General features: G+C 39.7%; 1 protein-coding gene across 11 annotated transcripts in view; it reads right to left on the bottom strand.

Moving 5' to 3' along the window:
- setd5 (SET domain containing 5) overlaps positions 1-12,550 on the bottom strand; it is a 200,808-nt gene that overhangs the window by 106,971 nt on the left and 81,287 nt on the right. For all 11 annotated transcript variants that reach the window (XM_063067677.1, XM_063067674.1, XM_063067676.1 and 8 more), the window contains 2 exons: positions 10,000-10,187; positions 8,907-8,945 (listed from right to left, as the gene is read on the bottom strand). In XM_063067677.1, coding sequence (XP_062923747.1) covers positions 8,907-8,945; positions 10,000-10,187 — 227 coding nt within the window. The remainder of the gene's footprint in view (positions 1-8,906; positions 8,946-9,999; positions 10,188-12,550) is intronic.

The following is a 12,550-nucleotide window of genomic DNA, read 5'->3' as shown; positions in this document are numbered from 1 at the left end:
CTGAAAAGGGTAAACAAGAAATTCTCTTAACTCTACTTAAACCTGCTTCTAGAATATTGCCCTTTTAATATGCAAACAGTGGTGGCAGTTTCACAGTCAAATCATATTTTAAATTTCCCCTTCTTAAAGCCATTTCCACTATATGATGCAACACAAGACATCTACTGAAATACTTTTCCATTGGTAAAAGATCTACCAGCTACAACTAAATCAGACTGCTCATTGAAGTGAGAATAAACCACAGAAAACAGTGGCACTAGAAAAGTTACTTAGCTCTTTTGTCTTTGCCAGTTAATCTGTAGCTACATTTTTCACAGACCTATACGTCCTCTGTTTTAAATAGTTTTCACTGAGATATAATGTATTATTTATTGAGATACAGTGTGGAATAGGCCCTTCCCGCTCTTTGAGCTGCACCATCCAGCAACCCCGATTTAACCTTAGAGTAATCACGGGGCAATTTGCAATTACCAATTAACCTGCAATCCAGTACTTCACTGAATAGTGGCAGGAAGCTGGAACACTTGAAGAAAACCCACGCATTCCACGGGGAGGACACACAGACTGACTCAGAATTTAACTCCCAACTCCGATGCCCCAAGCTGTCATAACGTCGCACTAACTGCTATGTCACTGAGCCACCCACTGGAGAAACATGGTAGCATCTACAGTGGGTAGCAATTATTTTCTATAATTATGCTCTTCATTCAACAGTCTTATTCCTTGTCCTAATTTAATACTGTAAAACAATGCACAGATGGCTCCTGCATTCAAGATAGTAGAAGACAAACTTTGTTAAAAATATTGCCAATGAGAATTGGCTGTAGCAGTTTTCAGGAGTGAATGTGTGCAATCCCCTTACTGGGCTGGTATAGAAACTTGGCTGATTAACTAACTCTGCTACCAGCCACATGACTCAGCGGTGAGGCCACCTTTCATAAGTAACATACGTCTAGGGTTGGTATGATTTGGGGTTCAACCAAACTGGAAACTGGATGTTTCGGGGAGCAAGACGAATTCTAGTGAATCCTGTGTAAATACTGCTCCCTGCAAAGTTATCATTGACCAGAAAATTAACATATCGCACTCCAGCATAAAACTACAAAATAAATATTTACCAAATTTTCAATTTTACAGGAAAAGAGAAGAAATTTAGAAGGGCATAAGATTTGGAGCTTATTTCTGGTGTATTGCCTTACTCACGTGCTGAACCCACAGTCTGCTTGAAGGTACCTGTCACAGTATGAATTTCCCTCAAAGACCATCTCAAATGAACTGGCTCTCTCAGAAGTATTGATCCTTCCTCTTTGGAGCCATTCATCTACACAAAGCACTTCTTACAACGGGGACTCTCCTTCAAATGACATTCTGTGGCATCTTCCCTTGTCCCTCGATCCGCAGCTTCCACCAAAAAAACAACCTAAATCAGACTACAGTCCTTCAAAAAATCTGCTTCCACCCAGTACTCTCAGATGTACCACTGGGCAGAAAGTTATTATATGTACCAAGACAACCGCGATTGGCTGACACTATGTTCCTAAGTAGGATAACATTGCTCCTTTATCTTTAACTGAAGCCAAAACACACATACTAGCAGGACATACTGATTTTACAGAAAACTGCTGAAATAAAAACCTCAGACAGGGCATTACATTCTCCTCCCACCAAAGACAGCCACGTCCTCATGCCTTTGGATCTTATTAAACCATAATTAATAACACAGTATTCAAATGAATTTTGAGATTCCAGGACCCCCAATCCATTTTTAAGTGGAAGTAACATACGCAACACTGTTTCCCCAGTGCCTGCCCATCTGGGGTCTCCTGATTCTCGAAGACCTCCTTATCTCATCTTCGGCTTCAGCCACTCCTTGTGACCATTCCTGTCTACTAGTGGCTGCCTTCTATCACTCAGGTCCCCTGCCACCTGACTGAGTTCAGCTTCATCCCAATTTTACTGGAGACTGGGTTCCCCTCACTGTCTATATCACATTTGACTGTCCACTGCTAGTCCTCCCCGCCATATCTGAGTCAGGGCTGCAAGATTCAAACATCTTCTCATCAATTCTTAGGGAGTTTGCGCAAGGCAAAGCATAACACACTCCCATTTCCTCATTTACTGAGTCTGTACAGCACTCAGTGGTTGGTCCCTCTTCAGGCCTTTCCACTGAAATCACACTATTTTCCGCCTGTTGCCTTTCTGTTCTCCTCCTCCTGTGCAGAGTTTTCCTACTAGTTGTAGATTCTGTGTCAAGCTCTGGGTCATCAAGCACTTCCTGCCCCAAGGGTACAAGGTGATTCTGATGGAAAATTTTGACAGGACTATTTCCATCCTCTGGCTTCATACAGAAAACTAGCAAATTTGGCATTCGGCTCTCCGCTAGGTATGGTGTCGAAACCCAGAGGTTGGCCAATTAATGCTTCCCTAATAGCCCCAAATTGCTTAAACTCCATCTCCAGGCATCAGTTGAGAGAACCTATCTTCTGATCACATCTCCTAGTTTCCTTGGTTTTGCCTGGTAGCAGAAACTGCCAGTTCATAAGCTTTTTATGGTTCTTTCCTCATGTCACACACATCTCCTTTCACGTCCAAACATCAAATAGTATGGTCAGTAGCCAGTAACTTCATCCTGTGTACAGTTGTTGCAGTGTAATGCCCAATAAAGTGACTTCACTTGTTCTTTTTGTTGGCATCCAGGGTTCCAAGTATATCCAGCAATGTCCGGTTGAACCTTTCAGGCTGAGGATCACTTTGAAGGTGATATGTCGTGGTCCTTGACTTCTTGACACCAAGCACGCTCAGTAACTCACATATGGACCAACTCTCAAAACCCTTTCCTTAATCACTGTATATCGTTCTTGCCATAATTAACAAAATATTTCTCCTGTAGCATTTTGGCAACTGTGGATGCTCTCTGATCCTTTGTGAAGAAGAATTAAGCACATCTCAGGTAGTGATTTATGACAACAAAGACATCTGCAACGTTACTAGAATCAGGCTCGATAGAAAGGAAATCCATGCACACTAAATTAAGTGGTCCCATACTTTATAAATGAGATATTGGAGCAAATCTTATGGGCAGCATCTTCCTCCGAATACAATTGGATGCACATTTTAGTGCTCTTCAATCTCAAACTTTATTCGGAGTCAAAAGAACTGATCTCGGACCAATCCATAGATCTTATCAAACACCAAATGACCCGAGTCATCATGAAGTGACTTTAGTACAATCCTCCAGTACTTCTCAGGCAAAGCCAACTGGGAATGCCGAGGTCTGTCTGGAGGAGGAATGACCCTGTAAAATAAAACACTTTGTTTCTCAATTCTAGTTTGTCCTATTTCCTCATCAGTAGGGAATGGTATGGTAGGGTGTTTTGTCTTCTCAACTTGGGCTGTATCCCCTTTGACAACAGATGACCAAATGACACCTATACAAGGGTCATCTTGCCGGGCTGCTGCCAATTCCTCAGGACTCAAGGCGTGCAACTGCTTTGTATTCAGAGGAATGAGTGCAGGGCACTCATATTCTTGGACCTTGGCCATGTGGTTACCGCCACTATTTTGGATGAAAACATAGAAACATAGAAAATAGGTGCAGGAGTAGGCCAATCGGCCCTTCGAGCCTGCACTGCCATTCAGTATGATCATGGCTGATCATCCAACTCAGAACCCTGTACCAGCCTTCCCTCCATACCCCTGATTCCTTTAGCCTAACATAGACATAGACATTCATAGACATAGACAAAGCATAGACACTCCATCCTGAGGGACGATGTGCAATGTGACCAGTATAGCTTACTGACTTCTTACAGCACTCACACTTGTCCAGTGACAGTTTTAAACCTTCAGCTTTCAGGGACTCCAACATCTTCAGTAGCCTTGTCTCATGCTCCTCCAGTGCTGATCCAAACACTAAGAGTACAAGTACATCAGTACCTCAAACAAGTCCATGTCCCCAACAGTCTTCTCCATGACACTTTGGAAAGTAGCTGGTGACCCTGATATGCCTGAGGCATTCTTTCAAACCGAAAGAATGCAAGTGGACATATGAAAGCCATCTTCTCGTTATCAATTTTACTCATGAGTATCTGATAATACCCACTCCCAACACCCAATAAACTGAACCATTTTGCTCCACCTGGCAGGCCAGAGCAACCTTGATCCATGGAACAGTATATTGGTCAGGGACAGCACGTTTGTTCAGTGTTTGATAATCAACACACACTCATACCTTCACATTCTTCCTCCTCACCACCACCACAGGTGACACACTGAGTGTTCTCAACTCAGTAATAATTCCAGATTCCTTCAGCTTCAGCAGGTGCTGTTGAACATCTTTAACTACCGTTGGTGCCAACCATCGAGACCTCTCTCTGAAAGGGGTGTCCTCCATCACTCTAATAGTGGGACGAGTACTCCTGGAGCAACCTACATCAAACTCGTCAGTAGAAAAGACATCTTATTGGGCAATTAATATTCGACATATGAAATTCTGGTTACTTGACCAGGATATACTATCCATTCCTAAATGGGTAGCATTGGAATTACAATCTGTTCAGGGTTATACACTTGGCTCTATTTTAGGTTCCTCTCTTCTTTTTGATTTGAAACGCCTTAAACAGGTGTCTAACCCAATAGTTAAATATACCTTACGTATTTGGTTTCAATTCAGAAAATTTTTTGATCTTAATCAATTTGGGTTAGTGATTCCTATTTTAGGTAACATTTTTTCCTCCCTCTTTTACGGATCATGCTTTTCAAATTTGGAAGACTAAGGGAATTTCACAGTTTTTGGATTTATTTTTAGATGGTTCCCTTATGTCTTTTGAACAATTATCTAATAAATACAACTTATCAAGAATACATTTTTTTAGATATCTACAAGTTAGAAATTTCCTAAGTACTATACTTTCTTCCTTTCCAATGCCTCCTCCTACATACATTTTAGATACTATAATTAACCTTAATCCATGTCAGAAAGGTGCATCGGCTATGACTTATAATATTATTATGAAACTTAGGAAAGCTCCATTTGATAAGATTAGGGTAGATTGGGAACAGGAATTGGGGTTTATCATTTCCGTGGATGACTGGGGGCAGATTTTACAATTAGTCAATACTTCCTCTATCTGTGCTAAACATTCCTTAATTCAATTTAAAGTTGTTCATAGAGCACATATGTCCAAAGATAAGTTAGCACACTTTTATTCTCATATTAATCCTTTTTGTGATAGATGTCCGGGGCAGATAGCCTCTTTAACTCATATGTTTTGGTCTTGCCCTACTCTGGAAACTTTTTGGAGAGACATTTTTAATATTATCTCCAAGGTATTGAATATAGATATCTCTCCTCACCCTATTACTGCTATCTTTGGATTACCTAAAATTTCCAGTAATCTTTCCCCTTCAGCCCGTAGAATGATTGCATTTCTTACTTTAATGGCGAAAAGATGTATCTTACAACATTGGAAAGAGCTTAATGCTCCAACTACCTTTTTTTGGTTTTCTCAGACGATATTACGCTTGAATTTGGAGAAAATTAGAAGCAATCTTTATGACTCCTCATTTAAATTTGAACAGACCTGGAGATCTTTTATTCAATATTTTCATTTAATGTAATATATACCCTTCTTGTTTTTTTTTTACTGTTTTTAATGGAGGTCGGGATTGAGGACGTGATTTTAAGTTTTTTAACTCTGTTTGGTTTCAAGTTAGCCCATTGCTTTGCTTTGCTTTTAGTCAGTTGCACGGTGGGTTTTTTTTGGGGGGGGGGGTTTCCCTTTTCTCTATTGATATATATATAAAAATTAGTATACTATTATGTTACCTTGGTATGTTATGTTTAAATTACATTGTAGTTTTTTTTTGTATTAATATCTTCTGTAATTTTATTATATTCTAACAATGTATTAGTGCCTATATGGCTTACCTTTTTGTATACTTATTCAATAAAAAGATTTAAAAAGAAAAGAAAAGACATCTTTGAGCTTCAACGTCTTCTCTGTTAGTCTCCTTTTCCATTCCTCAGATACCAGGGAGCAACTAAAATTGAATGACTTTGCTGTTAATTTTCCCGATCATAAAAACTGTCTCTCCCAGTTTTCTCACCAAAAAACTAGACATACCATCACAGGGAAGAGACGTGCCATCTGCATCCCACATCTGTGGGTAACGTCTCTCTCCAAGGTATTCCCGACAATCACAGTCATCCTGATTGCATGGGCAGCCGAAGGTTTTTGCAGTTCACGGCTCACCAGCACTCCAGCAGGTTAGCGTGACTCTTCTCCGTGATCCTCTGCAGCATTCACCAGGAGGGCCTGGGTATCAGGCACTTGGGGAATTTGACGTTTCCCATCACTCTGGCTACTTCCCCAGAACAACATGAAGGGCTTGGACTGGGTGTGCCACACAGTTCCTCGTTTGTGCACATCACCATGCTTAGGAGGAACTTGCACCTTCCCAAAAGCAGCTCTGAACACTGGGTGAACAGACAGGGTTTCAAAAAATTCTCTCCATCTCTCTTTTTGCCATCTCCCATGAACTTTCTCACAATGGAGGTATTTGTTCCCACCAAAACGAAAGCTTCACCTTTTTCGACCGGATCTGGGTAGGCCAACACTAATGTACCAATGGTCTCAGCTACTCCAACATCTGCTTCTGAAAGCTCCAGTTTCAACAACATACAGGTACTCATCAGTACTAAGCCCCCATATCTCAAGGCACCGAATGGAGTGAATGGTAAATATTTAACTAAATCTGCTAACAGCCATGCGACTCAGTGGTGAGAATTCATATGCAATATACGTCTAGGGTTGGTATGATCTGGTTCAACTAAACAGGAAAGGCTGGATGTTCCAGCTCCATGCAAAGCTATCATTCGCCAGAAAATTAACAGATGGTGCACCAGCCTAAGATTACAAGGGAACATATTCACCAAATTTTAAGCTTTAACAAACAGTTACAAAAAACAAAATAAAATTAGAAGGGCCCATTACAGTTAAACCAGTCTAAATGTGAATATAAACATTGCAGCTCATTCCTGGAGTAGTCAAGTGTATCGCTTTACTCACATGCTGAACCCACGGTCTGCATGAAGGCACCTGCCACTGTCCGAATTTCCCTCGAAGACCATCTCAAATGAACTAGCTCTCTCAGGAGTATTGGCCCTTCCTCCTTGGAACCATTCATCTGCACAAAGAACTTCTTACAACAGGGACACTTCTTCAGATGGGATTCTGCAGCATCTTCCCTTATGTCCCGCTCTGCAGCTTCCAAAAAATACCAGACCAGACTACTGTCCTTCAGAAATCTTCTGCCCAGCACTCTCAGATGTTCCACTGGGTAGAAAGTTACAACACGTACCAAGACTATCCCGATTGGCTCCTTATCTTCAGCCAAAGCCAAAACACTAATACTAACAGGACACACTGCTTATACAGAAAACTGCTAAAATGAAAACACTTCACAGCACAGCAGCAGAAACCTTACCTAGGGCATTACATGTTTACATTCAAAATAAATGAATAAAAAACACTGAATCACGTGCTCTTTGTTCATATATTCAAAACAAAAATCGAGCAGGAAATGTAAAATGGCATGTTACATATGTGAACGAGAAGTGGACCAGCACTACTGCTGAAAAGAGAACTAAATCGGACAATTACTCTGCTAACATGTCATTTTCAAGATAAACGCAATGTTTCAGAAACAATTTCATCCTCTCTGCCATCAGATTTCTGAACTGTTCATGAACCCATGAATACTACCTCACTATTCCTCTTTTACACCCTTATTTTTGTAACTTACCTTAATTTATGTCTTCTATTGTACTATGGCCATAAAACAACAAATTTCATGACACATGTCAGTAATAAGAAACCAATTTTGATTCTGAACAGCAAATTTATTTCTTACATCCTTCACAAACATGAGTAAAAATCTTTATGTTACGCCTCTGTCTAAATGTGCAATGTGCAGTCATAGCAATTTATAATAATTTATAATAAATAGAACAGTCAATGTAACATAGAAATACACTCAAATCAGCGTGAGTTAATCAGTCTGATGGCCTGGTGGAAGAAGCTGTCCCAGAGCCTGTTGGTCCTGGCTTTTATGCTGCATACTGTTTCCCGGATGGTAGCAGTTGGAATAGATTGTGGTTGGGGTGAGTCAGGTTCCCAATGATCACACGGGCCCTTTTTACACACCTGTCTTTGTTAATGTCCTGAATCATGGGAAGTTCACAACTACAGATGCGCTGGGCCGTCCGCACCACTCTCTACAGAATCCTGCGATTAAGGGAAGTACAGTTCCCATACCAAGCAGTGATGCAGCCAGTCAGGATGCTCTCAGTTGTGCCCTGTAGAAAGTTCTTAGGATTTGGGGGCCCATACCAAACTTCCTCAACCGTCTGAGGTGAAAGAGGCGCTATTGTGTCTTTTTCACCACACAGCTCGTGTGTACAAACCACGTGAGGTCCTCGGTGATGTGGATGCCGAGGAACTTAAAGCTGTTTACCCTCTCAACCCCAGATCTACTGATGTCAATAGGGGCTAGCCCATCTCCATTCCTCCTGTAATCGACAACCAGCTCCTTTGTTTTTTGCGACATTGAGGGAGAGGTTGTTTTCTTGACACCATTGTGTCAGAAAGATGACTTCTTCCCTGTAGGTCACCTCGTTATTGTTTGAGATAATGTAGTGTCTTTAGTAAATTCAATTAGCAGATTAGAGCTGTGGGTGGTGACACAGTCATGGGTATACAGGGAGTAAGGAGCCCTGAAGCCCCATTCTTGTCTCAAACAAAGGTTTATGCCCAACGGACATTCTCTAGGTCCTTCATAATAAATCACTTCCAATTTAAAATAAAAACAGAAATATAAATGCATAAATTTTTCTCTATCCATACCTTCATCCTCATAGATCTTCTGGAACCTTCTCGAAAGGCCTACAAAAGAACAATCAGAGAAGTTACAGTGAAATTGGAAAAAAACAATCAGTCAGCATTTTCTGCATCCAGTAAATCTCCTCACACCCACAAAGATTTCTAAAATGTTGGCAAACTTTTGAAACAAAGCAGTGATATCTACTAAAAAAACATGGCTTTTCTTTCATACCAAGCCACACTCTTGTCTCAAACAAATGTTCATGCCCAACAGATATTCCCTAGGTCCTTCATAATAAATTACTTCCAATTTAAAATCAAAACAGTAACATTGGATACGTTTAGCAGTTCAGGCAGCATCTGTGGAAACAGAAAGAACTAATGTTTCAAGTTAAAGGTTTTTCATTAGAATTAGAAAATTTTAAATTAATTCTCAACAAAATTACTAAGTTAACAGACGTAGCAGCTAACCATTAAAACCTACTTAGTGGAATATAATGAAGTATATTCCACAATCTTATTTCTGTGCTTTATGCATTGTACACATTGATAATTTTTCCAGTTCCTCTCTCACTAACCATACGCCTCAATAACTGTTACGTTACTGAGCAGGTCTGCAAAATAAAAACTATTTCTTTCACTCTAATATATGTAAAAGCAACCCACTGTAGCAAGTGTTGTATGGTAGTTCTCCTGACTGCATGTTGACCTTGTAGGGTATGCACATTAAATTAAATGTTTGAAATTCATTACTTTTCAAATGTTCTGGGTAAAATCCCTGCAGAAATTGGCACATACCTAATAATCTCATCTCTACTTTGAAAATAGCATTGCCAGTTACTAAAAAATACACTAAATAAAGACTTCTAGAAGCAATTTGCAGATCTAGCCTTAGACTGCCTTGCAGACAACCTACCCTAACAATTATTTGTGAACACACTTGGGTCCACAGACGTCATGTGAAAATCTTGGATGTAAATAAGTATTTATTTTGCTTTGATCTCTTCAGATGAGGTTCTTCATCGTGGTCAAGTTGTAGCAAAATCATTTTGTAACTTTAGGGGGGTAAAAAAAACAGCTAAAACGTTTACATTTGCACTTGAAGTACAACACCTACCTTTATCTTTTTGGCTTTGGGGGCATTTTTTGCTTTTTCTGTACTTCTCTTTCTCTTCTTTGCCTTGGTTCTCTTCACACGGTTGACTGTGAGTGTGATGCTAGTTGGTGTGTGTTGTGTTGCAGTATAGGATACAGTTGATGGTGATACCTCCTCATCCCCACTTTCAGTTGCACTGCTATCTCCAACTGTGAGGAAAAGGTGATAACAATTTAAAATTATGTGCTTATCTTCCTTAGAATGGCCAACAGAACTATCTCGATCTTGGTTCGTTATGGTGCGAAAGGTCACGACAAACTATCCACGCTCAGTAATTTCAACACAGCAGAAGTTTTATCAATTAGTTGTTTCATCTAACCGCAAAAGTCCCTGCCATTTAGATTAAGGTACTAAATGTCTAGTGTACAAATTACTTTTCACTCTGATAACAATGGAGAGTACTGTTCCTAAAATAGCTCAAAAATACAATTTTTATGGATTTGTCACATAGAATAACTGAAAGCAAGAAAAAATTGCTTGCAAGTCCATATTAAGTACACAAACCAAATCACTGCACCTGACTCCTTTGACTGACATTAGTCCCTTACATTAGTGGACCACATTTCATCACTGTTTCTATTTAATTCAAATGTTCAGTACCCCCCCCCCCACCAAGTCCACTTCTTCGTGAACAGGGCTGAAAAAACAATATTTTAACAACTTCTTTTTCCTTGGAGGATCTAAGGAGTACATTACAACTATATATATTTCATGTCCTTTATTCCCATTACATATTTTACAAATATTTGACACTTGATTTCTTTTTATTCTTTGGAAACTATTCAATTATACAAAAATGCATGCATTTTTAAAGTTCAAACGCATTTTAGTTGAAAGATAGTCAAGTCATTGTACTTATTTAACTTTCACAATGATACATGGAATACCTAACAAGTCAGTAAAATCAGTCATATTCCTTTAAAATAGAAAATTAAAATAAAAAATGAAAAAAACAAATAACAGCAGGTAAATCAAATAAGTCACCCTAAATGTTAGCAAGTATGCAAATAGTGAAATACAGTGCTGTGCAAAAGTCTTAGGCACTCAAGTGTTTTAATATAATTTTTTTGTCTTCTGCATAAGTGTCAGTAGAAAAGAGCAAATTTTAAATTTCCAAACATTAATTTTCCCAAAAATTAAAGAGAGATTTTATTGTATTTCATTAAAGGTAACATATTAAGTAATAGACCATTTTCAATAAAAATCTGATTACTTTGTAGGTATATAGCCCAGTGGATGATTCAACAAAGGTAACAAACAGGTGCTAATGATCAATGCCAAGGGTTAAATGAACTAAACTGATTAACTGAAACAGAAACAGGTTGAAAAGGAATCAAACTAGGCAAAAAAAAACAAACTAAAAAGATGAAAATATGGCAGATGTGTGTTTAACTTTCAAATCGTCAACTCTTACACCATGGCAAGAGTGAGTGTAGCAACAAAGCATAAGGTGGTAATCCGCATCAGCAGAGTTTCGCCCAAACAGAAATTTCGCAGCAGACGTGAGTTTCAGGACGAGCTGTCCAAGCACTTCTGAAGAGGCATGAAGAGACGGGCAAGGTTAAGGACCAGAAATGTCGTGGTCGGCCACAGAAACTGAATGCAGCAGACAAGAGGTACATCAAACTGATATTGCTTCTAATTCGGAAGTCCAGATGTGAACTCACAGAGATCACTGGAACTCAAGTACACCTCTGTACATTTCAGAGAAGTCTTAGCAGAAGTGGTCTTCATCTGAGAGTTGCTGCCAAAAAAGCCATTCCTCTGAAGTAGAAACAAAGACAAGAGACTCACCCATGCACAAAAACACATTTACTGGAGTGTTGAATAATGGCAACAAATGCTCTGGACAGACAAGTCAAACTTTGACATTTTTGGCTCAAACGGGGGCAGTTTGTCTGTCGAACAGCTGGACAGTACAACATGGATAAGTATCTACAGCCGACAGTGAAGCACAGCAGAGGTTCCCTACAGGTTTGAGCCTGCATTTCTGCAAATGGAGTTGGAGATATGGTCGTAATTAATGGAATCCTAAAAGCTGACAGGTGCAAGCAAATTCTCATCACTCAATAGTATCAGGGAGACACGCAAAATGCTAGAGGATCTCAGCAGGCCAGAGAGTAACTACAGAAAAGAGAAAACATCCAATGTTTTATGTGTGTTTCATGTGCATTTTGTGTGTATTACTTTGATTTCCAACATCTGCAGATTTTCTCTTGTTTGTGATATGACCATCAGGAAGGCGTCTGATCAGTCACAGCTTCATTCTGCAGCAGGAGATGACCCCAAAGACACAGTCAGGTCATAAAGAACTTCAGCAAATAGAAGAACAAGGAGTTCTGCAACAGCTAGTATGACTTCCAAAGTACCATGATCTCAAGATCATTGAGGCTGTCTGGGACTACCTGGAGAGACATCTAAAGACTGCAGAACTGTAGTAAGTTCTCCATGATGCTTGGGATAACTTACCAGCCAATTTTCTTACAAAACTGCAAAACAGCGTACCCAAGAG

Source organism: Mobula hypostoma, chromosome 15, assembly GCF_963921235.1.
Source record: "Mobula hypostoma chromosome 15, sMobHyp1.1, whole genome shotgun sequence".
In the NCBI taxonomy this organism is placed as follows: Eukaryota; Metazoa; Chordata; class Chondrichthyes; order Myliobatiformes; family Myliobatidae; genus Mobula; species Mobula hypostoma.
This window is presented reverse-complemented; position numbering and strand designations above follow the sequence as displayed.